At 44.2% G+C, this 26640-nt stretch overlaps 2 protein-coding genes across 2 annotated transcripts in view; one reads left to right on the top strand and one right to left on the bottom strand.

Annotated features, from left to right (window-relative positions):
• Positions 1 to 1959: 1959 nt before the first annotated feature.
• Positions 1960 to 14691, top strand: LOC144331417 (acyl-CoA-binding domain-containing protein 7-like). Its single transcript, XM_077947945.1, has 4 exons — positions 1960 to 1995; positions 12282 to 12399; positions 12568 to 12630; positions 12718 to 14691. The coding sequence occupies exons 1-4, from the start codon at positions 1960 to 1962 to the stop codon at positions 12789 to 12791; spliced, it is 291 nt and encodes a 96-aa protein (XP_077804071.1). The 3' UTR covers positions 12792 to 14691.
• Positions 14692 to 18247: 3556 nt separating this feature from the next.
• The window catches only part of OLAH (oleoyl-ACP hydrolase), a 37636-nt gene continuing 29243 nt past the window's right edge, over positions 18248 to 26640 (bottom strand). The window contains exons 6-8 of the mRNA XM_077945853.1: positions 26394 to 26563; positions 20019 to 20101; positions 18248 to 19049 (exon numbers count right to left, since the gene is read on the bottom strand). Of these exons, the coding sequence (XP_077801979.1) occupies positions 18907 to 19049; positions 20019 to 20101; positions 26394 to 26563 (396 nt within the window). The 3' untranslated portion in view covers positions 18248 to 18906. The remainder of the gene's footprint in view (positions 19050 to 20018; positions 20102 to 26393; positions 26564 to 26640) is intronic.

Genomic DNA, 26640 nt, shown 5'->3' with positions numbered 1-26640 from the left:
TCCTGTGACTATCCTGCAACTCCCGAGTCAGTTCTATTTGCACTGTCAGGGGAAAGCTCAAAGACACCGGAGAGCCATTCTCCTTCTGGGCTAAGTCTTACCCTCTGGTGCCAAGGGTCCCAAGTCTCCCGCATCCTGGTGCTCTAGCCCATAGGCAAAGGAGACAAAAACCTGCCATCTCCAATCCTGGATGAGTCCCCAGAAATCTTAACAGGAAAACCAGAAACAGGAGAGACCGAGCAGAGTTCAGGAGAGCCCTTTATTATTAAGGTGATCACTGGCTCAGCAGGACTAGGGTCCAGAAAGTCTGAGCACCAGACAAAGAAAGCAGCCAACTTTTAAGCATTCGGTGGCTGGGAGCTACCTGATACAGGAAGCGTACTTACAGAAGCCAGAACAAAGGCAGTTGATCAGTCTTTTACATTTATCTATACTACATGTTCTACATCCCTGGGAAACCATGTTTCTGTATCAACTTTGTAACTTTGCAGCTGCACTAGGGAGGTGAAGCAGCAACTCACTGAGCCTCAAGCAATGTGAAACTAGTGGGAAGAGATAAGGTTCTCTAAGCACAGAAGGAAAAACAGGCTGTTAGTATTCTCTAACTTAGACTACTGGGGTGCTACATTATACTATGCCCTGAGGGGAAAGTTGATTTTCTGGCCTTACATATTGTAAAATTCATTAATTTCCTCTTCAGGAGGATTGCTTAAGCCCAGGAGTTTGAGGCTGCCATGAGCCATGACTGTGCCACTGCACTCCAGTCTGGGTAACAGAGTGAGATCCTGTCTCAAAAAAACAAAATCAAAAAAGACAAAAATCTATTTAAAGGTCAGAACTTGGAAATGAGGCCAAAACAAGCTTATCAGTGAAGAAGTAGTTAAAATGAAAAGGATCTGTTATCTAGCTCATCTCAAAGCACTCAATACTCACTGATGTTTGAGCAGGGGCCTTCTTAAGGCTTATGGGTTAGTACTGCCTTCCTTGCTCATCAACAGCCAGGCTATTTCTGTAGAGATTCCAGGCAACATTGAAATTACATTGTCTCAGGTGGGGGAACCTAGAGGCCAACCCTGGGATAAGGCTTCAAATACAAGGAGGTTATTCAGGAGGAAAAGAACCGTAGGTAACTGGTGGAAGAGGCAGCAAGGCAGGGAGGAACCCAACAGAGTATGTTATCCAGTCAGATATTGTGGCAGGTAATCGAAGCTTAACTCCTACTGGAGAAGTTCCCAGAGCCAGTGTAAAACATACGCCTCAGACTTACTCCTCCTGAGCTATGAGGTTGATGGGGGACTGATTGATTGATTCAGAGAGAGGGTCTCACTCTATTGCCCGGACTGGAGTGTAGTGGTGCAATCTCAACTCAGTGCAATCTCTGCCTCCCAAGCACAAGCAATTCTTGTGCCTCAGCCTCCTGAGTAGCTGGGATTACAGGCATGTACCACCATACCCAGCTAATTTTTTTCTTTTTTTTGAGAAGGAATCTCACTGTTGCCTAGGCTGGAGTGCTGTGGCGCCGCCTCCTGGGGTCACACTATTCTCTTGTCTCAGCCTCCTGAGCAGCTGGGACTACAGATGCCCGCCACCATGCCCAGCTAATTTTTTGTATTTTTAGTAGAGACAGGGTTTGACTGTGCTAGCCAAGATGGTCTCGATCTCCTGACCTGATCCACCCACCTCGGCCTTCCAAAGTGCTAGGATTGTGCCGGAATTGGTGGGTTCTTGGTCTCACTGACTTGAAGAATGAAGCCATGGACCTTTGGGGTGTTACAGTTCTTAAGGATAGTGTGTCTGGAGTTTGTTCCTTCAGACGTTCAGATGTGTCTGGAGCTTCTTCCTTCTGGTGGGTTCATGGTTTTGCTGTCAGAAGTGAAGCTGCAGACCTGGTGGTGAGTGTTACAGCTCTTAAATGCAGCACACCTAGAGTTGTTTGTTCTACCCGGTGGATTCATGGCCATGCCGGCTTCAGGCGTGAAGCTGCAGACCTTTGCTGTGAGTGTTACAGCTCATAAAGGCAGCATGAACCCAAAGAGTGAGCAGCCGCAAGATTTACTGCAAAGAGCAAAAGAACAACACCTGCACACTCCGGAAGGAGACCTAAGCAGGTAGCCACTGCAGGCTTGGGCAGCCTGCTTTTATTCCTTTATCTGGCCTCACCCACATCCTGCTGACTGGTCCATTTTACAGAGAGCTGATTGGTCCACTTTACAGAGAGTTGATTGGTACATTTTCACAGAGTACAAATTGGTGTATTTACAAACCTTGGGCTAGACACAGAGTACTGACTGGTGTATTTGCAAACCCTGAGCTAGACACAGAGTACTGATTTGTGCATTTACAATCCTTGAGCGAGACACAGAGTCACACAGTGCTAGTCCTTCAAGCCTCCACTAGGTTAGCTAGATACAGAGTGCTGATTGGTGCACATAGGATCCTCTGGCTAGATACAAAAGTTCTCCAAGTCCCCATCCAGTTCAGGAGCCCAGCTGGCTTCACCCAGTGGATCCTGCACCTGGGCTGCAGGTGGAGCTGCCCGCCAGTCCCCAGCGGCGCCTGCACTCCTCAGCCCTTGGACTGTCCATGGGACCAGGCGCCATGGAGCAGGCAGCAGGGGGCAGCGCCCCTGGGGGAGGCTCAGACCCCACCGGAGCCCACTGCAGGGGGAGGAGCTCAGACACGGCAGGCTGCAGGTCCGGAGCCCTGCCTCGCGGTGAGGCAGCTAAGGCCCAGTGAGAATTTGACTGCAGCGCAGCAGGCCCGCACTGCTGGGGGACCAGGCACAACCTCCGCAGCTGCTGGTCCGAGTGCTAAGCCCCTCACTGCCCTGGGCTGGCGGTGCCAGCAGGCCGCTCCGTGTGCGGGGGCCCGCCAAGCCCGCGTCCGCCCCCGCCCGAACTCACACTGGTCCACAAGCGCAGCCCTGGTTCCCGCCCATGCCTCTCCCTCCACACCTCCCCGCAAGCAGAGGGAGGAGGCTCCGGCCTCAGCTAGCCCAGAGAGGGGCTCCCACGGTGCCATGGCGGGCTGAAGGGATCCTCAAGCACCGCCAGAGTGGACGCCAGGCCGGAGGCCGAGGAGGCGCTGAGAGTGAGGGCTGCTAGCACATTGTTACCTCTCAGGATTACAGGCCTGAGCCACCACACCTGGCCGAAAACTGTTATTTCTTTATCAGTAAAATCACAGAGTTGGAGTTATGGAGTGATGTTCTAAAAGCTGTATAAGAATACTGGAGTTCTAGGTAATAGTTGGCACATTTCTGAAAACATGCTCAGTAGATTGTCAAAATATCCACCACCTTTCCATTACTTCCATTCAAAACTGCATTCTCTCTCTCTCTCAAAAAGGGAATGTAAAATCCAGCTTCTCACTGTCTTCCCTTTCTTGTTTCTGGGAAGGAATAATTTATTCTTTTTCACTTCTTAATTGCTTGGAGAAATCCCAATTGCTGCAATTCATTGAGTGAGGTCACTGTTGTACCTGATCTTTTGATGAACCGATGTGAGAAGATGGCCTAACACAGATTCCATGTACACCGTGTGGCTGTCATGGCACTGAGATCATGGATTTAAAAGCAGTGTAGGAGGCCACTAATAGTCTTGGAAAGTCAAATGTACGATTTTAGTTCATGTAATCGTCTAGTCACCAAACTTCCATAGCAAGTTTTTCAAAGGCATAATCTTGTACTTGTTTTCGCAGCTACTTATTTTATGAACAAAATATATCAGTCATTTAACCGAAATAAAGTGTCCAGAATTTCGCTATGATTCCTTGAATCCATTCTTCTATTAAAACATGTTTCTATTGGCTGAAACACATTAAAGTCAGATCCTGTAAATAAATTAATATTTTATGATTTTGTTTCAGTCGCAATGACAAATGCTTATTATGTTAAAAAGGTCAAGAAATACATTAAAGTATAACAAGGAAAGGCTGGACATGGTGGCTTGGGTCTGTAATCCCAGCACTTTGGGAGACTGAGGTCGGGAGACCTGAGGTCAGGAGTTCAAGACCAGCCTGGCCAACATGGGGAAACCCCATCTCTACTGAAAATACAAAATTAGCCAGGTGTGGTGGCACATGCCTGTAATCTCAGCTACTTGGGAGGCTGAGGCAGGAGAATTGCTTGAATCTGGGAGGTGGAGGTTACAGTGAGCTGAGATCGCAGCTGGGGGAGGCACTGCGATTGCACTCTAGCCTGGGCAACATGAGCAAAACTCCTTCTCAAGGAAAAAAAAAAAAATTAACTGGGCGTGGTGGCAGGTGCCTGCAATCCCAGCTATTTGGGATGTTGAGGCTTGAGAATCGCTTGAAACCCAGGAGGTGGAGGTTGCAGGGAGCCAAGATTGCTCCATTGCCCTCCAGCTTGGGTGATAGAGTGAGACTCTGCCTCAAAAAAAAAAAAAAAAAAAATATATATATATATATACACACACACACACACACACACACACACTTCTATACATATATAAAGGAAAACTCAAAATAAGCATCACATTAATTGGAAATATCCATCCTTCATACTGGGCAAAAATCATGCTAAATCTATCATTAATTAACATAGACTTAAAAGTTTTATTTAAAAGAATCTTATAATAAATGCTTTTACAAGACATAAATTTAGCTTTACTTAGGTTTAATAGGGAAAAACAGGAAATGGAAATAAAATGGACAGACTTGCTGAATTTCAGACATATATTTCTTCAGTATGAAAGATGTAGCCTTAATGTTCCCTTAGTGGTTAGTAAAAAAAAGATAATGAAGACTGTTAGGAGGCTAAGTCACAAGTACAAATGGACTCTTTTCTATGAAAAACAAGAAAGTTGGTCTAATGCTCCTCCTATTTAGATTTGTGTTGAATTACTTAACATTCTAAAGATTATAGTGTTTACACTGTATTCTTTTTTGTTTGTTTGTTTTTGAGAGGTAGTCTCGCTCTGTCACCAGGCTGTAGTGCAGTGGCGTGAACTCTGCTCACTGCATCCTCCACCTCCCAGGTTCAAGTGATTCTCCTGCCTTAGCCTCCTGAGTAGCTGGGACTACAGGCACGCACCACCACACCCAGCTAATTTTTATATTTTTAGTACACGAGGTTTCACCCTATTGGCCAGGATAGTTTCGATCTCTTGACCTCATGATCCACCTGCCTCAGCCTCCCAAGGTGCTGGTATTATAGACATGAGCCACCGCGCCGGGCCCACTGCATTCTGAAATCATAATTCCCAGAGTTGTTTGAACTTAGCTACAGATTTAAATGAAGGCATGAGTCACACAGTTCTTACCCTGATAAACGGAGAAACTATGTCAGTAGCATCAGCGTTGCTGTTTGCATTTTTTCCAATGTACATACCAACATGTACATTGATCAGATCAAAGAAAATCAGAGTTTTGCCAGTATGTTGACTTTTTAAAAACTTTTGATCTTTAGTTATTGACTTAGGCTCAGGCCCATGTTGCATTTTAAGGCAATTCTTTTTTTTTTCTTTTTTTTTCGAGATGGAGTCTCACTGCATCGCCCAGGCTGGAGTAGAGTGGTACCATCTTGGCTCACTGTGGCCTCCTGGGTTCAAGCAATTCTCCTGCCTCAGCCTCCTGAGTAGCTGGGACTACAGATGCATACCACCCCACACAGCTAATTTATATATATATATATTTCTTTTCTTTTTTTTTTTTTTTTGCAACGGAGTCTTGTTCTTTCGCCCAGGCTGGAGTATAGTGGCGTGATCTCAGCTCACTGCAAGCTCCACCTCCCAGGTTCATGCCATTCTCCTGCCTCAGCCTCCTGAGTAGCTGGGACTGCAGGCGCCCATTACCATGCTCGGCTAATTTTTTGTATTTTTAGTACGGACAGGGTTTCACCGTGTTAGCCAGGATGGTCTCGATCTGCTGACCTCGTGATCTGCCCGTTTCAGCCTCCCAAAATGCTGGGATTACAGGCGTGAGCCACCACACCCAGCCAAATTTTTATATTTTTAGTAGAGATGGATTTCACTGTGTTTTGCAGGCTGGTCTCAAACTCCTGGCCTCAAGTGCTCCGTGTACCTCGACCTCCCAAAGTGCTGCGATTACAGGCATAAACCACCGCACCGGCTTCAGTTTTATAGTATTATACGAATTTATGTAAAATTTGGAACACTTGGCGAAACAATAAATAAGCCATGCTTCAGTGAAACCTTTGTCCTTTAATGCCATTCATTCTAGTGGGAAATTCGCTACTCCACTGTTGCACAATATACTAGCAATATACCAGCTATGACAAAGAGGTGAGTTGGACATGTGATACAGCCCAAGAATTCATTCATATATATAATGTGATATATTACACAGGAATATAGATATGTTACACAGGAAAAAGGTTCTAAGAAATATTAAAGAAAAAAGTTAGGCTGGGCGTGGTGGCTCACCCTTGTAATCTCAGCACTTTGGGAGGCCAAGGTGGGTGAATCACCTGAGGTCAGGAGTTCAAGACCAGCCTGACCAATATGGAGAAACCCTGTCTCTACTAAAAATACAAAATTAGATGGGCGTAGTGGTGCATTCCTGTAATCCCAGCTACTCAGGAGGCTGAGGTAGGAGAATCATTCGCACCTGGGAGGTGGAAGTTGCAGTGAGCCCAGATCTTGCCATTGCACTCTAGCCTGGGCAACAAGAGAACAAGAGCGAAACTCTGTCTAAGAAAAAAACAAAAAGTTAGTGAACGCACTGTATTAAAATACTTTCAGGACAGGAACGGTGGCTCACACCTGTAATCCCAGCACTCTGGGAGACCGAGGTGGGTGGACCACGAGGTCAGGAGTTCAAGACCAGTTTGGCCAATATGGTGCAATCCCGTGTCTGCTAAAAATACAAAAATTAGCGGGGCATGGTAGGTAGCAGATGCCTGTAGTCCTAACTACTTGGGAGGCTGAGGCAGAGAATTGCTTGAACCTGGGAGGTGGAGGTTGCAGTGAGCCGTGATGGTGCCACTGCACTCCAGCCTGGGTGACAGAGTGAAACTCTGTCTGGAAAAACAAACAAACAAAAAAACCCTTTCAAAATTAGTCATATTTTTATATGAATTTAGTGACTGTATTACTTATAAGACTTTTACAGATGAAGCACATGCAGTGATACAATCTTAATTTTTGTCTTATCCAAGCCCTTTTTGCTTTAGGCTTGACTTTTTGCTCATATTCATTCAAAATGTATTTTCTCGAATGCCATCTATGTAATCTTTGTCACTTTCAGCTCAAAAAATTACAGGAACTCTACATAAAAATGCTACATTTAATAGAAGAGCAGAAAATATGCTGTATTCGATTGGACTTTGGGGGAAATCACCACTTTTCTCAGTAGAAGTAGACATCTTCCGGTTATTAGTAAGCATTTCAAAATTTTATTTTCCCAAAATACCTAAAGAGAATATGAATGTAAATTTCACCATAATAGAAACTCTAGTGACAGTGACTACTGTAACTATGCTATATACATGGTGGTGGAAATTATTTTTTTTGCCCTTGCTTTCATTTTATTAAAAACACAAAATGAAACTAAAATTAGGAAAGATCAACTTACAATTCCTTGATTAAATTTTTCAATGATTCTAGGAAATTCAGTGGCGGTACTAATTCTGCTAGTACGCAGCACTTGCAGACTGAGTGGTTTCTTTACTGGCAGTTGTGCCACAAAAAGAATTGATAAAAAATACATTCAATGGCTGGATGCAGTGGCTCATGCCTGTAATCCCAGCTCTTTCTGAGACCGAGGAGGGAGGATCATTTGAGTGCAAGAGTTCAAGACCAGCCTGGGCAACATAGGGAGACCCTGTCTCTACAAAAAATAAAATTAGCTGGGTGTGGTGGTTCATGCCTGTAGTCTCAGCTACTGGGGAGGCTAGGGCGGGAGGATTCTTTGAGCCCCCAAGGTTGAGGCCACAGTGAGCTGTGATCGAGTCACTGCACTCCAGCCTAGGAGACAAGAGTGAGACCCTGCCTCAAGAAAAAAATATTTAAAAAATAAATAAATAAAAATAAATATTTGGGCCAGGCGCGGTGGTTTACGCCTGTTATACCAGCACTTTGGGAGGCCGAGGCAGGTGGATCACCTGAGGTCAGGAGTTCAAGACCAGCCTGGCCAACATGGTAAAACCCCGTCTCTACTAAAAAATTAGCCGGATGAGGTGGCAGGCGCCTGTAGTCCCAGCTACTTTGGGAGGCTGAGGCAGAAGAATCACTTGAACCCGGGAGAGGGAGGTTGCAGTAAGCCAAGATCGTGCCACTGCACTCCAGCCTGGGTGACAGAGCAGGACTTTATCTCAAAATAAATAAATAGAAAATAAATACATTTGATATCTAAAATACCAAGCTGTATGTCCACAAACAGGGAACAGCAATGCCTGAGTTTCTGGTTTGTGAAACTGAATTATATGAAACACTTAGGGTTTATTTGCATACAGATGGTCCCGTAGAATAGTTCAATTCATATCTCCACTTTACTATGGTTCAAAAGCAATATGCATTCAATAATTCGAGTCCCCATACAACCATTCTGTTTTCCACTTAGAATGCAGTATTCAGTAAGTTACATGACATAGTCAATACTTCATTATAAAATAGCCTTTGTGTTAGACGATGTTGCCCAACTGCAGGCAAGGTAAGTGTTCTGAGGACGTTTAAGGTTGGCTAGGTGCATTAAATGCATTTTCGACCTGCCATAGGTTTATTGGGACATAAACCCATGGTTAAATCAAGGAGCATGTTATTTTACTTATTTATTTATTTATTATTATTTTGAGATGGAGTTTTGCTCTTGTAGCCCACGTTGGAGTGCAATGGAGCGATCTTGGCTTACCACAACCTCCGCCTCCCAGGGTAAAGCGATTCTCCTGCCTCAGCCTCCTGAATAGCCGGGATTATAGGCATGCACCACTATGCCCAGCTAACTTTTTTTTGTTTTTTTAGTAGAGACGGGGTTTTCCCATGTTGGTCAGGCTGGTCTCCAATTCCCGACCTCGGGTGATCCGCCTCCCTCAGCCTCCCAAAGTGCTGGGATTACAGGCGTGAGCCACTGCTCCCAGCCTGGTCACACAGCTCTTAAGTGATGGAGTTGGGATTCCAACCAAGGCAGTCTGGCTCCATAGCCATGTTCTTAACCATGGCATTATGTATAAAGCAGCCAAGAGTTTCTTAGGAAGACACTCAGAAGACAAGGCGCCCGTTATTCCATGCCCCCGTGCTTCTCAGTCCCCTGTGGGAAATGGGTAGGAGGATGGGCCTTGTTCAAGGTTATTTAGGCTGAAGACCCTGATCTCCAACTTACAGGTGATTTTGTTCACAAAACAACTGTTCTGCATGTACTACTGTTCCTGGACCAAACTGAGAGCCGCGCTGCTTATTCTCTCAGCTCAATAATGAGATGCAGATAAACTGGGAAAGAAGAGAGTTGGTTTCTGTAACTGGGTACAAGGAGAAGACCTGGAAATGATTGCCAAGATTACAGAGGTTTCTAGAGCTTTATATGCCTTCTGAGTTATATGTCTGCATGTAAGTGTGCGTTCATCTAAAGCCTTAAGTGACTAACTTCTAATCTATAACTAAGGGCTGAGTCCTGAAGACCTTCCTCTGGAGCCTCAGCAAATGTCCTTAATCTAGATGGGTCCAGGTGCTGGAGTGATTACCCTCGTTTCCTGCTAAATCATGGAGGTTTGGGGAGTTCCTTCAGATCCCAGTAAAACTTGTTTGTGGAGGCCTGGGGATTTTCTTCAGACCCCCATAAAACTTGTTTAATCCTAAATGGGTCCTGTTAAGAATTCCTTCATTATCTTGTTATGCCTCAAGCCCCAGGAAGAGCCTGGGCAAAACTCTTGGTGGGCTGTTGTTGGCGTCTTCGTATGAGGGCGCTGGCTCTTTCTGCTTTTAATATTTAATGTAACCACTCAGTGCTGACGCGGTTGTTATGGCGGCCTGCCTATTCAGCCATCAGGGGGACCTGGCCACAGTACTGCCTGTCTTTGGGGCCGGAAGGAAACTTGAGCCAGCCACTCCGCTGAGCCCACAGGGTACTGAGGTTACACTGGGGCTATCCACTTTCTCTCCTAGGCCTTTGGATCCAAAGGGAGCTCTGGCATCAGAGAAGAAGTGTGGGGGGCAGGGGCCAGCTAGCATACATCCTTGAACTTCCCCTGTTTGACAGCCAGCCTACGGACAATTCCTGCTTATCCTGAGTTTTAAGAAATAACTTAAGGTAAGACACAGTTTAGTTTAAAAATCTATAAAGGAAAATAATCACGAAGCCCTTTATAGAGTATAAACTAAGAGGTTAGAAAAGGAAAGGGATAAAGCACCTGGGAGCCCTGAGGCTCCAGAGTACACTGGACTTCCTTGTCTATTTCAGCTACTGGCTGAACCCTGGGCCAGCCTGAGGGTCTTGCGGGGTTAGGCTGGTCCCAGTTTTAGAGTTAACTCAGGACAAGCCTTATTGCTTAAGTCCTTTTTTTTCTTTTTTTTTTTTGAGACAGTCTCACTTTGTCGCCCAGGCTAAAGTGCAGTGGCGTTATCTTAGTTCACTGCGACCTCTGCCTCCCAGGTTCAAGCAATTCTTGTGCCACAGCCTCCTGAGCAGCTGGGATTACAGGTGTGCGCCACCATGCCCAGCTAATTTTTGTATTTTTAGTAGAAACAGGGTTTTGCTATGTTGGCCGGGCTGGTCTCGAACTCCTGACCTCAAGTGATCCCCCTGCCTCGGCCTCCCAAAGTGCTGGGATTACAGGCATGAGCCACCACGCCAGGCTTAAGTACATTGTAAATAGAGTTTCCAGGAAGTCTAAAAACATACTACTCAAGTATGTTGGTATACAGTTTTCCCTAATCAGCTCTAAATTGGCTAAGCAACTCCTCTTTTCTAGAAATCATTTGCAATAAATCTTATAATTTAGGTCTAGTGTGAAAAGGAATCTGTACAAGCAACTCAACCAAATCAGGAATATTGATTACCCTCAGAAGCTGACTAGGTCTAAAGCTAATATTAAAGAATGTAGGCATGAGGGCACTGGAAGAGAAACACGCCAGACGATGGTATTAACCGGTAGCAAAGTCCCTTCATGTAGTAAAGTAGGACTGAGGCAGAAGAGGAAGAACGCATCTGTGACGTAATTGAGGAAACTCCATTGAGTACCAATAATGCCAAAAAAAAAAAAAAAAAAAGCAGCCAGGCACGGTGGCTCACACCTGTAATCCCAGCACTTTGTGAGGCCAAGGTGGGTAGATCATGAGGTCAGGAGTTCAAGACCAGCCTGACCAATATGGTGAAACCCCGTTTCTACTAAAAATACAAAAATTAGCCAGGCACAGTGGCAGGCACCTGTAATCCCAGCTACTCAGGAGGCTGAGGCAGGAGAATCACTTGAACCCGGGAGGCAAAGGTGGCAGTGCGCCAAGATCTTGCCATGGCACTCCAGCCTGGGCAACAGAGTGAGACTCCCTCTCAAAAAAAAAAAGCCAGGCACGGTGGCTCACGCCTGTAATCCCAGCACTTTGGGAGGCCGAGGCAGGTGGATCACGAGGTCAGGAGATCAAGACCATCCTGGCTAACATGGTGAAACCCTGTCTCTACTAAAAATACAAAAAAAAAATTAGGTGGGCGTGGTGGCGGGAGACTGTAGTCCCAACTGTTCGGGAGGCTGAGGCAGGAGAATGGCGTGAACCCAGGAGGCGGAGCTTGCAGTGAGCGGAGATCGCGCCACTGCACTCCAGACCCGGTGACAGCGCGAGACCGTCTCAAAAAAAAAAAAAAAAAAGCAAACTCGCCAGATGTGCGGTGGCTCACGCCTGTAGTCCCAGCACTTTGGGAGGCCAAGGTGGGCAGATCACTTGAAGTCAGGAGCTCCAGACAAGCCTGGCCAACATGACAAAACCCCATCTCTACAAAAAATACAAAAATTAGCCGAGCGTGGTGGTGCACACCTGTAGTCCCAGCTACTTGGGAGGCTGAGGTGGGAGAATGGCTTGAGACCCAGAAGTAGAGGTTGCAGTGAGTGGAGACAGCGCCACTGTACTGCACTCCAGCCTGGGTGACAGAGTGAGACTCCGTCTCAAGAAAAAAGAAGGTAAACCGAACATTTTCTGTAGTTCTTCATATAAGGTAAGTCCCCGGAGAGGTGAACTCCTAGGAATTCAAGTAAATTAAGATCATTCTGATAGAACCAGAGCAGCAGAAGTTCATTTCTGTTTGAAACCTTCCTCTTCCTGCTCTTTGAGTTCCTATTCCTTGGTGGTAAAATGCTCTTTTTTTTTTTTTCCCTTTAGGCTGATTTTGACAGGGCTACAGAAGATGTGAGGAAGCTGAAAGCAAGACCAGATGATGGAGAACTGAAAGAACTCTATGGGCTTTACAAACAAGCGATAATTGGAGACATTAATATTGGTATATATTATTAATATTAATATGTTATGTTACAATTAATATGCTAATTATAATTATAATATATAATATAGCATTACTTAATATAGTAATATACTCCGTTTGAACAATGTTCATAGAAGTGCACAGTAAAATGTTAACTTGCAAACGCATCTGTCCTCCTCTTGCCAGAGTGTCCAGGAATGCTAGATTTAAAAGGCAAAGCCAAATGGGAAGCATGGAACCTCAAAAAAGGTTTTTTAGTCTTTCACAAGTTTATGGCAAACTTTCTTAATTTCCCAATGCACCAATCAGGGAGATAACCTGTTTGTATCTTTCTAGGGTTGTCGACGGAAGATGCGATGAGTGCCTATATTTCTAAAGCAAAGGAACTGATAGAAAAATATGGAATTTAGAATACAGCATATGAGGAATTTTTGCTTTTGAAGCCTTCCTAATGCTATCATGACCTAACATTTAGAGGGAGAGGCACACTGTTAACTTGATGTATCATGTAGATTTTTGCTATTAGCATGAATTGTAATACTTAGGAATATACTGAAACTACATAGATAGTTCAATTATACTTACTTAAACCAGGTGTCTTTAAAAGTTCTTTTTAAGAAAATGTGGCACATATACACCATGGAATACTATGCAGCCATAAAAAAGGATGAGTTCCTGTCCTTTGCAGGGACATGGATGAAGCTGGAAACCATCATTCTCAGCAAACTATCACAATATTAGAAAACCAAGCATGTTCTCACTCATAAGTGGGAGTTGAACAGTGAGAACACATGGACAGAGGGAGGGGAACATCACACACCGGGGCCTGTCGGGGCATGGGAGGCTAGGGGAGGGATAACATTAGGAGAAATACCTAATGTAGGTGACCGGTTGATGGGTACAGCAAACCACCAGGGCACGTGTATACCTCTGTAACAAAACTGCACATTCTGCACATGTAACCCAGAACTTAAGGTACTTAAAAAAAAAAAAAGTTCTTTTAGAAAAGTATTTTGTGTTTTATTTTTATAGAGTTAGAGAGGACAGCTGCAGTTTTTGTTCGTTTGCTTGTTTGTTTTTCCTTGAGGAGTCTCGTTCTCTCACCCAGGCTGGAGTACAGTGGTGCGATCTCGGCTCACTGCAACCTCTGCCTCCTGGGTTCAAGCGATTCTCTTGCCTCAGCCTCCCGAGTAGCTGGGATTACAGGTGCTTGCCACCCTGGCTGGCTAATTTTTGTATTTTTAGTACAGATGGGGTTTTGCCATGTTGGCCAGGCTGGTCTCGAACTCCTGACCTCAGGTGATCTGCCCACCTTGGCGTCCCACAATGCTGGGGTTACAGGTATGAGCCACCACACCTGGTCACAAGTGCAGTTCTGTTACATGGATATATTGTGTAGTGGGGAAATCTGGGCTTTTAGTGTAACCATCACCCAAATTTCGCATCCCTCACCCCCTCCCACCTTTCCAAGCCTCCAGTGTCTATTATTCCACACTCCAGGACCCTTTGTTCACACTGCTTAACTCCCACTTATAAGTGAAAACATGGTTTTTTTTTGTTTGTTTCTGAGGGGTTTTTTTAAATCTTTATTTTCTTGTTTTTGTTTTGTTTTGTTTTCTGAATTTTTTCACTTAAGATAATAGCCTCCAGTTCCACTCATGTTGCTGCAAAAGCTGTAATTTCATTTTCTTTTATGGCTGAGTAATATCCCCTGGTATACATATACCACGTTTTCTTTATCCTGTCATCCACTGATGGATACTTAGGTTGATCCCATATCTTTGCTATTGTGAATTGTGCTGCAATAGACATACAAGGCAGGTATCTTTTGGATAGAATGACTTCTTTTCCTTTAAGAAGATGCCCAGTAGTGGGATTGCGGGGTAGAATGGTAGTTCTATTTTTAGTTCCATCAGAAATTTCTGTGCTGTTTTTCATAGAGGTTATACAAATTTACATTCCCACCAACACTGTATAAGCATTCCCTTTTCTCCACATCTGTTGTTGTTTGACTTTTTAGAAAGCCTCGCCCTGGTAATATGTGTACAGATTTGAACAGCTGTTTGTTCTTTTGGCACATCTTTTACAATAAGTTAATGTTACTGGTGAAATAATAATAGGTTATTAAGAATCAATTGCAAGGCTGAGTGTGGTGGCTCACGCCTGTAATTTCAGCACTTTGGAGGCCGAGGTGGGTGAATCACTGAGGTCAGAAGTTCGAGACCAGCCTGACCAACACTGCAAAACCTCATGTCTACTAAAAATACAAAAATTATTATCCGTCTCAAAAACAAAAAAAAAAGAAAGAAAGAAAGAAAGAAAGAAAGAATCAATGGTAAGACTGTTCCTTCCTTACACCATGTGGCTTTGAGGTCACAGTGATACAGAGACTGTGAACCAGAGAACATACTTGGTTCAGGTCCTCATTCATCTGTGAACGTGCTAGGTGACCTGGGGCAAGTTACTTAACCTTATTAAGCCTTATCTGTAGAGGAGGGAAAATAATATCACTCTCAAAGGGCTGTTCTAAGAATTGAAAGAGAGGCCGGGTGCGGTGGTTCACACCTGTAATCCCAGCACTTTGGGAGGCCGAGGTGGGCAGATCACGAGGTCAGGAGACCAAGACCCTCCTGGCTAATACGGTGAAACCCCGTCTCTACTGAAAATACACAAAATTAGCGGAGCATGGTGGCAGCAGGTGCCTGTAGTTCCAGCTTCTAGGGAGGCTGAGGCAGGAGAATGCCATGAACCTGGGAGGTGGAGCTTGCAGTGAGCCAAGATCCCGCCACTGCACTCCAGTCTGGGGGACACAGTGAGACACCATCTCAAAAAAAAAAAAAAAAAAAAAGAAATTTACAAGTCTGTCCATAGCAGTTAAAAGACATTTAAAAAGCCACCATAGAAATATCTCCTGTTTTTCTTTGAATTTTTACATTTAAGACAAATGAAAAAACAAACTAAAATATTTAGTGATAAACTGTACCACTACTGTACCCCATCTGTTCAGTTCTACCAAAGAGTCTGGAATATAATATTAGCCCCCTACTCAGTCTTTCTGGAAGGTACACAGGCTCTTTGAAAGAAGATAGTCTTCTTGTTAACAATTCAGAAAATTGTTTGAGATTCCTTAAGATAAATATCCCGGCCGGGCGCGGTGGCTCAAGCCTGTAATCTCAGCACTTTGGGAGGCCGAGACGGGCGGATCACGAGGTCAGAAGATCCAGACCATCCTGGCTAACACGGTGAAACCCTGTCTCTACTAAAAAATACGAAAAGCTAGCCAGGCGTGGTGGCGGGCGCCTGTAGTCCCAGCTACTTGGGAGGCTGAGGCAGGAGAATGGCGTAAACCTGGGAGGCGGAGCTTGCAGTGAGCTGAGATCCGGCCACTGCACTGCAGCCTGGGCGACAGAGCGAGACTCTGTCTCAAAAAATAAAAAATAAAATAAAAAAAAAGAGAAATATCCCCTAAAATAGCACACCTCTATTCCCCGCATAAAAATTTATATTTGGAATTGTATGACCAGAGGAATAGATCAATTCATGTTACTGCCACCACAACAGAACTGTCTAGGTCTGCTAGATGAATTTCCAGGGAATTATGCTGAGCAGAAAGAGCCAGTCCCCAATGTTACATGTATAATTCCATTTATGTAACGTTCTGTTTCTTTTCTTTTCTTTTCTTTTCTTTTCTTTTCTTTTCTTTTCTTTTCTTTTTAGACAGGGTGTCATTGTTTTACCCAGGCTGCAGTGCAGTGGCACGATCTCTGCTCACTGCAACCTCTGCCTCCCAGGGTCAAGCAATCCTCCCATCTCAGCCTCCCGAGTAGCTGGGACTACAGATGCATGCAACCATGCCCGGCTAATTTTTGTATTTTTCACAGAGACAGGGTTTCACCATGTTGCCCAGGCTGGTCTGGAACTCCTGATCTGAGGTGATCTACCCACCTCGGCCTCCCAAAGTGCTGAGACTATAGGCACGAGCCACCGCGTCCAGCCAGGATTCTTGAAAGGGAAAATTTATAGACACAAAGGATGGAATAGTGGTCGCCAGGGAGGAGGGACGTAGGTGTGGCTTTAAAAGGGCAGCAGGAGGGATGATCCTGCAGTGATGGAATGTTCTGTGTCCTGATTGTAGCAACACCAATATCCTGCTTGTGATATTACACTATAGTTTCCTATAACAGTTGCCATTAAAGGAAATTGGGTTAAAGGCTACACAAATCTCTCTGTATTATTTCATATAAATAAAAGGGAATCTACAGTTATCTCAAAAAGTTTAGTTTTAAAAATCAAGGTTGATTTCTCATCGGGAAAATTTTGGCAATCAAGATAATTCTCATCTTTCTAAATTTCGTGTGATGATAGACGTCTTCCACAATGATATCAAGACCTAATTTCTTCAAAGAGAAGACACCAGCAATGACAGACTTGGTGTCTTACAGTTGAGGGCTTGAGAACTCCTAAAAGTTATTCCCATATGAGCTTTACCTCCACCAAGTAGAGATGCAGGGGAAAAAGCTCACCCCAAAGCCTGGCATTGGTTCCATCACGAAACTTCAATTTGCAGACTATATCAACTAAACATTTTTCAAATTAATAATCACAAATCCTAATTACTTTTTTTTTTTTTTTTTGAGACAGAGTCTCATTCTGTCGCCAAGGTTGGAGTGTAGTGGCACGATCTTGGCTCACTGCAAGCTCCGCCTCCCAGGTTCAAGTGATTCTCTTGCCTCAGCTTCCCTAGTAGCTGGGATTACAGGAGCCCCCCAGCACGCCCAGCTAATTTTTTTGTATTTTTAGTAGAGATGGGGTTTCGCCATGTTGGCCAGGCTGGTCTTGAACTCCTGACCTCAGGTGATCCACCCGTCTCGACCTCCCAAAGTGCTGGGATTAGAGGCATGAGCCACCACGCCCGACCTCCCAATTACTTTTGTACCAATCTTTCAGTAAGGGAACCCTGGAAATAGTATCAAATTAAAGGATAAAGTACAACACATACTACAACATAATTTGCTTAAGACTATTTGTAGCCTAAATTTATTACATGAATTCTAACTCAAAGTGCCTTCCCCAAATAGTTAATTTTATATTTTTTGTACTTTTTTAAAAAAGAGTGATAAATTTCAGAAAATACCACCTGTATGCATTTTCTTTAATCTTATTTACTAAGACCTTATGTACTTTTATTTTTTGAGATAGGGTCTCATTCTGTCACTCAGGCTGGAATGCAATGACATGATCCTAGCTCACTGCAGCCTTGGCCTCCTGGGCTCAAGCAATGTTTCAGTCTCAGCCTTCCAAGTAGCCGGGACCACAGGTGCACACCACCATGCCTGGCTGATTTTTAAAATCTTTTGTAGAGACAGAGGTCTCCCACACTCCTGACCTGAAATGATCCTCCTACTCAGCCTCCCAAAGTGCTGGGATTCCAGGTGTTGAGCCACTGTGCCTGGCTCCTATTTCTGCTTTTCTTTTTCTCTTCATTCCTGTTTACTTCCAGCTGTTGTGCTTTCTCCCTAAGTCAAGTTCAAGTTATTGCTGAGTGAGGCTGAGGCAGCCTCTTAGGTGCAACATTTGTGCTTGGCCACTCCCTTTGTCATGGGCCAGACTCTAGATTGGCTGTCCACTGGGGGGACTGGACCCAGGTCCCAGCCAGTCATGCCAGGGTGGCAGAGACCCCCCCAAGCAAGTGATGTGGAAGAAACTCCTTAGAGGGCTGGGGTATAAGCATTCTGAGGACATGCTTGTACAGGTGACAATAATTATTTAGGGCTATCTTCTTTTAAGAAAGCAGTAGATTACATTTTCTTACTATATGGGGCTATTCTACATTTGAAAAAATGAGACCAAGCTTTGAGTCATGGTGTGTTGTTGAAACAATCATTTACTTCAAGCATTTCCCCTGTTAATCATCTTCACCATTAAACTAACTGAAGGAAAAAATTGATAATTTACCAATCATGAATTTTGTTGACAAACTTCCCATAAAGGAGAATCAGGTGAGATTTTAATATGAAGATAAAAGACTCTGCCAGGATTCTTTTTTTTGTTTTGTTTTTTTTGAGCCGGAGTCTCGCTCTATCACCCAGGCTGGAGTGCAGTGGTGCGATCTTGGCTCACTGCAACCTCCGCCTCCCCGGTTCAAGGGATTCTCCTGCCTCAGCTTCCTGAGTAGCTGAGATTACAGGAGCTGGCCACTATACCTGGCTATTCTTTTGTATTTTTAGTAGAGACGGGGTTTCAGCATGTTGGTCAGGCTAGCCTCGAACTCCTGACCTCATGATCTGCCTGCCTCGGCCTCCCAAACTGCTGGGATTATAGGCATGAGCCATCACACCCGGCCTGCCAGAAGTATTCTTTACTGACTTGACATTTGTTCCAAGATACATAAATATATTTATGTAATGAATCTTCCTGACAGTAGAAAATGTGTAATTTCCAATCTGAATAAAACTGAGCTACAGCTGAATAACTGAAAAGAGTATCATATTACTTTGATTATTTTAAAAGTGAAAGGAAAAATATCTAAAAATTGGCAAGCGATGATACTTCTAGACACTTGATTACGTAGTTCTTGATTAATCTCTCATTGGCAGGATCCAGAAGATAAAAGTGATCCCCTGGAAGCTGGTGAATGTTAGTATTTCCACTGGTTACATCTTTCCAGGCTGAAAATAAACAAGATTATATTCAATAACAACCCCAACAGCAACTAAAGATTCACTTCAAGACATTATTTCTTTAAGAGCTGACACCCTGGAGTACAGTTACTTTCAAAGCCTTATGTTCCAGGTGACAAAGCAGGAGCATTGCCATCTTGGCCAAGCCCCTCCTTCTAAAGTTTACCTTAATCAAAAACCACCTAAATCCAAAGGGCATCAGTCTAATGGCTGAGGTCACCATAACCATAAACCATAGATAACATCTCCAACCAGAAACATTCGAAACTCCTCCCCAACCAGAGATATGTTAGCCCCAAGACAACCCCCTGCTGGCCAGGAAGATGAAGGCCTTGAGATAACCCTGCTTCTGGCTGCCAGAAAGATATCTGCCCCAAGATAACCTCCCCTCCTCCCAGAGACATTCCAACCCCACCATAAAACTTCTCCCTCACACAGAACATTCCAAGCTTGTAATAAGCCCCTCACCCTAAAACCAGTATATACTTTTCATCTGTAAGAGAAAGTGCTCCTGACTGAAATCGGCCAGGAGCCCCTCTCAGGTTTTATCTAAAGAAAACCTGTCTTTGACTGTTAAGCTGTGTTTCATGTGTCTTTCCTCTTTCTTTAACTTTTATACTAGGTGTCCTGCATTTTTTATTTCTTTGAGACCTATCAGTATACAGCAGTTCTCTTATTTTACATAAGACCAACATCTCTCCTTTTATACTAAATACAACTTCAACTAATTTTTTGCTCATTGCAGTAACTGCTAGTTGACATTGGTGAAAAACCATCGAACATAAATATATACACCTACTATGTAACCAAAAAATTAAAAATAAAAAAAATTTAAAAGCTGGCCTGGCGGAGGTTGCAATGAGCTAAGATTGCGCCATTGCACTCCAGCCTGGGTGACAGGTTAAAGTCATCAAACATATATTTCAATACAATACCCGAGACTAAAAATAATTTCACCTTCCACGTCCTTTGCTATGTCTTCAGATCCAACAAAACATGTTAAGTCACAAGAAAGAACAGCCTTAGATGGTATGTTAGAGCTGTAAACATAAAAGAGCCAGTTAGTAATTGTTCAAAATCAACATCCCAGAATCTTTTCCTGTTCCTAATGTCAATGAAACTTAGGGTGGGTTCACTTCTTTTCTTTGGCTACTTCTAGCAGTGTAAAACATTTTTCACCAATGGCACTTCTACCTGTCAAAGCCTGCCTGAGACTCAGTGTGGAGGCTAATTTCCAGTATCTAACTTCTAGGATGTGACAAGTGGCAGCAGGATGGCACTGGGGGGCACACAGTTCAACTCAAGGTAAGGCTGGTGGAGCCAGTCCTTTAAACTGTCATCAGAAACAAAGACCTCTTTGGTAACTGTCAGCTCTCATTGACCCAGCAGAGGGTTGCTCTGCACAGAACCTCACAACAGCAGCAAACATGTTTATTGAGTCAGAGGCTCAGTGCTGCGCTAGACACTAGGGGCACGTGGAGAAACAAACACAGTCCCTTCCCTCCTGCAGCTGAGAGACTGGCTGGGAGACAGACATTACGGAAACAATCATTCAACTAGAGAGAGAGGGAAGGTGCTACAAAGTCCAAGAGAGGGAGAAGTCTTGGCAGGAGGGTGGAGGTGGGGATAGGATCAAGGCAGATCTCCTGGGGAAAGGGAGAGGATCTGAAAGCTGAATGAATAGAAAAGAACCAGTCAAAGGGCAAAGAGCCAGCAGAGAGAGAGGGAAGAGAAAGATGACAAATTAATGGCTAGGTCAGGTGTGATGGCTCATGCCGTAATCCTAGCACTTTGGGAGGCCAAGGCGGGAGGATCGCTTAAGACCAGGAGTTTGAGACCAGCCTGGGCAACATAGCAAGACCCCATTTCTACTACATGAAAAAATTAGCCAGGTGTGGCCATGTACTTGTAGTTCCCAGCTACTTGGGAGGCTGAGGTGAGAGGATCACTTGAGCCCAGAGGTCAAGGCTGCAGTGACCTGTGATTGCACCATTGCACTCCAGCCTGAGCAACAGAGTAAGACCCTGTCTAAAAAAAAAAAAAAAAAAAAAAAAGGCCAGGCGAGGCATGGTGGTTCACGCCTATAATCCCAGCACTTTGGGAGGCCGAGATGGGTGGATTATCTGAGGTCAAGAGTTCAAGACCAGCCTGACCAACATGGGGAAACCCTGTCTCTACTAAAAATACAAAACTATCTGGACATGATGGTGCATCCCTGAAATTCCAGCTACTCGGGAGGCAGAGGCAGGAGAATCCCTTGAACCTGGAAGGCAGAGGTTGCGGTGAGCCGAGATCGTGCCACTGCACTGCAGCCTGGGCAACAAGAGCGAACCTCCATCTCAAAAAACAAAACAAAACAACAACAACAACAAAGGCTATTTTTCAGAGAACAAAGTGGAGTATTGGGACAAATTAAGGTGTAAGAGGTATGCAGGTATAAGTCTAGGCCACATAAAGGAATTTGGTTGTCCTAAGAGTGAAAGGAAGTCACCAAAGAGATCAAACAAGGTACACCATGATCAAACTGGACTTTTATCCTCTGGATAGAGTGTGGGTAATGGATCAGAGCGGGACCAAGTGTATGTGATAGGTCCACGGGAGTGGGTCTTGCAATCATCCCGGCAAGGATTAGCGCATGCCCAAAATGTAAAAAAGCAGCAGCACCCCACACCCACACCCCATCCTAAAAATGAGAAAAAAAACAAACAACAGAAAAACTACAGCATCATGACTTGTGAACTCAACAGAGAGCTGTGTTTGCGAGGCAAGCTAGAAATCAAATTCCAAGGAGGACAGATTCCCACTACAGAGAGATGGGGCCAGTAGACAAGGTCAGGTGGCACAATGTCCAGGCAGAAGAGGTATCTGCTATACATGCGGTAAGATTCAAATCAGCCGAAATTTTAGAGTGTTGGAGACCCAGTGAGAATGGTGTGTTAGATGGTGTTCACACTGACTCACAGCCTCTTTTGTCTTTTTTTTTTTTTAAATGGAGTCTCGCTCTATTGCCCAGGCTTAAGTGCAATGGTGTGATCTCAGTTCATTGCAACCTCTGTCTCCTGGATTCAAGCGATTCTCCTGCCTCAACCTCTTGAGTAGCTGGGATTACAGGTGTCTGCCACCATACCCAGCTAATTTTGTATTTTTAGTAGAGACATGGTTTCACCATGTTGACCAGGCTGGTCGCGAACTCCTGATCTCAAGTGATCCACGCGCCTCGGCCTCTGAAAATGCTGGGATTCCAGGTATGAGCCACCGTGCCCAACCACGCAGCCTCTTTTCCATGGGCCTTCACTAGGAGTTGACGAGAAAAATTAGGAGTGAGGCAAGAGGCTAGAGAGACACCTCCACAGTGCAGTTAATTTTCTGTGGCAATTGGACTGGCACTAGACTGCCACCTGACCAGGTCTGCTCTCATTGTAAGCAGAAGCCTTAAGCTGCTGGAGGAGGAGCATGAAACTCTCTCACCCCCACGGTGCAGGCAAAGCCCTGTGGCTGTGGCGGGGGAGGATAAAAACATAAGCCCTGACCCCTGAGGAAGGGATGGGAAACAATTCTACACCAAAACCAAGCAGAGTTCTGCTGCTTGTAGGACGGGGCAGGAATCTTCCACCAAGGCAACCACAGATACAAGGCAAAAATGTGTTTGCAAGAGAGAAGGAGCAGGCATGCTGAGAAAGCCCCACTCTCAGAGACCAGGCACCGGGATGGAGGGCACCTAGAACTCATGCTTCAGACTATCTAGGATGTCCAGGAACTCCCTGTGTTACCACAGGCTAACATACATTGAGTAACAAGCAACAGCTATCTACACTGGGGAGGGCAACAGGAGGAAGAGAGGCTGTTCTGTGAGTCACAGGGAACATTGAACGCCAAAGGTAGGGCAGGACCGGTGAGAAAAATTCTGCAACAACTGCATCCCACACTAGACACATAGTAATTATACCAGAGGATTTGAGAGCTGGTGGTGCACTGCGGGTGATCACAGCAACAACAAAACCCTACCCAGCTCAAGCCCAGTCTAGACTAACTCAACTCCCCACCCTAACAGCCTGTCAAAAAGGAGAGGCGTGCTCAAATTTAGGTGTAAAACATTACCTTCGGTCTCTACTGTTTTTGTGCATGATAACCGGGTTTTGATTTTATAAAATTATCACTGGGCATGGTGGCTCATGCCTGTAATCCCAGCACTTTGGGAGGCCAAGGTGGGTGGATCACCTGAGGTCAGGATTTCGAGACCAGCCTGGCGAACACGATGAAACCCTGTATCTACTAAGAATACAAAAAATTAGCTGGGCGTGGTGGCATGTGCCTGTAATCCCAGCTACTCCGGAGGCTGAGGCAGGAGAATTGCTTGAACCCAGGAGGTGGAGGTTGCAGTGAACTGAGATTCCGCCATAGCACTCGAGCCTGGGCAATAAGAGCAAAACTCCATCTCAAAGAATAATAATTATTATTATTATCAGACACACAAGAAACCAAGAAATAACCCATTGTTAAGAGGCAAAGTAGTCAAAAGAATCAGACGCAGATAAGACCCAGATGTTGGAACTCTCATACAGGGACTTTAAAATACGTATGATTAATTTGTCAACAGATTTAGTGGAAAAGGTGGGTAACATTCATGAACACATGGGGAATTTCATTAGAAAGGTGAAAACCAGAAGAGGGTCAAATGGAATTTGTAGAAATAACAGAAATGAAGAAGTCCTTTGACAGGCTCATCAGTAGACTTGATACAGCTGAAGAAAGTCAGTGACCTTGAAGACAGGCAGAGGAAATTCTTCACACTGAAACACAAAGGAAACTTTTTTAAAAAGGAGACAAAACAGAACTTGCAAGAGATTTGGGACAATATCAGTTATGAAACACCCTAGTATATGTGGCATCAGGATCCCAGAGGAGGAACGGTAACAATTGTCCCAAGCAAGAGAGGAGGACAGCTTATATGAGTTGAAATAGTCACAGCTTCTGGCACTTCTCGGCTGACAATTTCCATTTCGGCCACTAGCTCTGAGCTTTGGTGGTAATGATGGGGAAAGAGAACTGGAAACACTCTGTAGGCCTGATTTCATTTATATTGGAAAAAGCTGGGACATAACGAGGACGGATTGAAAAGGAGAAGGAGCAAAAGGGCAAGATTTGGAAGAGTTTTTGAAATTTGGAGAGAGGAAGTTAAAAGTTGTGAGTAACTGCTGCAATTTGACTCAGTGGAGAAAGGGTGAGAATGTCAACATTTTCTACATTCTATGAGTGCAATGTCCCCGTGAATGATGTATGTTAATGTTTTATTTGTGGTGTTTGGGAGCTTTCTTTGGAGTGAAAAAACTCATTGGTTGTGAGTTTTTTTGGTTGTGTTTTGTTTTTTCAAAATAGCTCGTGGTTTGTTGTGTGCCAGACCCTCCCTTCTACCAAGCAGTTAATTCTCACACACCACCTTGAAGAGTTGCTATTCTTATCCCTTCTTTGACAGATGAGAAACAAACTGTTAAAGAAACTTGCTCAGATTCTCATAGTAAGACACAGTGTTTCAGTCTGCTAAGCCGACTTTAAAGATGGCATGTTTCACTATTGTGCAAGGCTTAATTATTAAAAGCCAGCTTGCCGGGCGCGGTGGCTCACACCAGTAATCCCAGCACTTTGGGAGGCCAAGGCGGGTGGATCACGGGGTCAGGAGATCAAGACCATCCTGGCCAACATGGAGAAACCCCATCTCTACTAAAAATACAAAAGTTAGCTGGGTATGGTGGTCTGTGCCTGTAGTCTCAGCTACTCGGGAGGCTGAGGCAGGAGAATTGCTTGAACGGGGGAGTCAGAGGTTGTGCCACTGCACTCCAGTTTGGGCGACAAAGCAAGACTCTGACTCAAAAAAAAAAAAAAAAAAAAAAGCCAGCTTTTGCATCTGTGATTGCATTCAATGTCCATAGTGATTTGGATTACTTCTCGGTTTTTTTTCAATTTTGTTTTAAATTCACAAATAACAATTGTATAAATTGGTGAGGTACAATGTGATATTCTGATATAAGTATACATTATGGAATGATTAAGTCAAGCAAATTAACATATCCATCACCTCATATACTTAAACTTTTTAAAATGATGTGCACATGTAAAATCTACTTTCTTAGCAATTTTGAAATATACATGTGTAGTCACCATGCTGTGCAGTAGATCTCAAACACGTATTCCTGGCCGAGCGCAGTGGCTCACGCCTATAATCCCAACACTTTGGGAGGCTGAGGTGGGTGGAGCACCTCAGGTCAGGAGTTTGAGACCAGCCTGGCCAAGATGGTGAAAACCTGCCTCTACTAAAAATGCAAAATTAGCTGTGTGTAGTGGCAGGTGCCTGTAATTCCATCTACTCAGGAGGCGGGAGAATCGCTTGAACCTGGGAGACGGAGGTTGCAGTGAGCCAAGATCACACCATTGCACTCCAGCCTGGGTGACAGAGTGAAATTCCATGTCAAAACAAACAAATAAAATAAAAATAAAAAAGATTATTGGGGAAGGATATACAGAGTATCAGAACTTCAGTTCTATCAGAAGAATCAAGTGTCTATACAGATATCCCATGAGACAAGGGAATGAAGAGATATTCACAGAACTTAATGAGTTCTGGAACAAAATTTACAAAAAAGCAAAACCAGAATATTTCTCCCCACTGGTTTGCCTCCACACTTAAAATTATGAACAATCTATTTCTGCTGACCCTTCTAAGAAGATGAAAATGCTTTTGCATTAATTTACTCAAAAAATATTTACTATGTTATTATGTGATAAAATACGCATGTCTAATCATATACTTTTTAAAGAAAAATACAAGCTAGACATTTTTTTTTTTTTTTTGATGGAGTCTCGCTCTGCCCAGGGTGGAGGGCAGTGGTATGATGTTGGCTCACTGCAACCTCCGCCTCTTGGCTTCAAGTGATTCTCCTGCCTAAGCCTCCCAAGTAGCTAGGATTACAGGTGTGCACCACCATGTCCGGCTAAGTTTTGTATTTTTGGTAGAGATGGGGTTTTGCCATGTTGACCAGCCTTGTCTTGAACTCCTGGCCTTAATTGATCCACCGGTCTTGGTGTCCCAAAGTGCTGGAATTACAGGCATGGGTCACTGTGCCTGGCCATGCTGGACATCTTTCATAGATACAATTTCTGTGCCTAGACTCCATTCTAAACCAGTATACATACCATAGGTGGCCCCAAAGGAAATGAAACCAAACTCTTAGAATTTTGTCTTCCCACATAAGCAACCTCAGAGTACTGCCAATCTATGTTTTTCTACAAGTAACTGTACCAAAAAAAGAAAGAAAAAAGCTTGTCTCTGTTACTTACGTGCAACTACTAACAAGGCTCAGATCTGCCCTTATCATGGGACTATATTGTTGCACAAGTTCCTTGTCTTCAACAAAATCCTTAGGGGTGCCTCCAAATTCCTTAAGGTAATGATGCATTTGTTCTTCTGACAATTCATCTTCTTTGGGAATGCGAGGCCAGGCCTTTGACTTGAAACATGAACAACAACACAGGCCTGATATTTCATATAACACACTTGGCTCATAAACTGAAAACTGTTGATCTA

The sequence above is a fragment of the Macaca mulatta genome, chromosome 9 (genome assembly GCF_049350105.2).
Source record: "Macaca mulatta isolate MMU2019108-1 chromosome 9, T2T-MMU8v2.0, whole genome shotgun sequence".
NCBI classification, from domain to species: domain Eukaryota; kingdom Metazoa; phylum Chordata; class Mammalia; order Primates; family Cercopithecidae; genus Macaca; species Macaca mulatta.
The sequence above is the reverse complement of the archived record's forward strand: the minus strand, read 5'-3'. Positions and strand labels throughout refer to the sequence as shown.

Bases quoted from the DNA above. Each gene is read 5' to 3' on its own strand.
- LOC144331417 (XM_077947945.1), top strand. From the start codon at position 1,960: ATGCCGGCTTCAGGCGTGAAGCTGCAGACCTTTGCT. The intron at 1,996-12,281 runs GTGAGTGTTACA...TTTTCCCTTTAG, and splicing joins TGAAGCTGCAGACCTTTGCT to GCTGATTTTGACAGGGCTAC. The intron at 12,631-12,717 runs GTTTTTTAGTCT...GTATCTTTCTAG, and splicing joins AGCATGGAACCTCAAAAAAG to GGTTGTCGACGGAAGATGCG.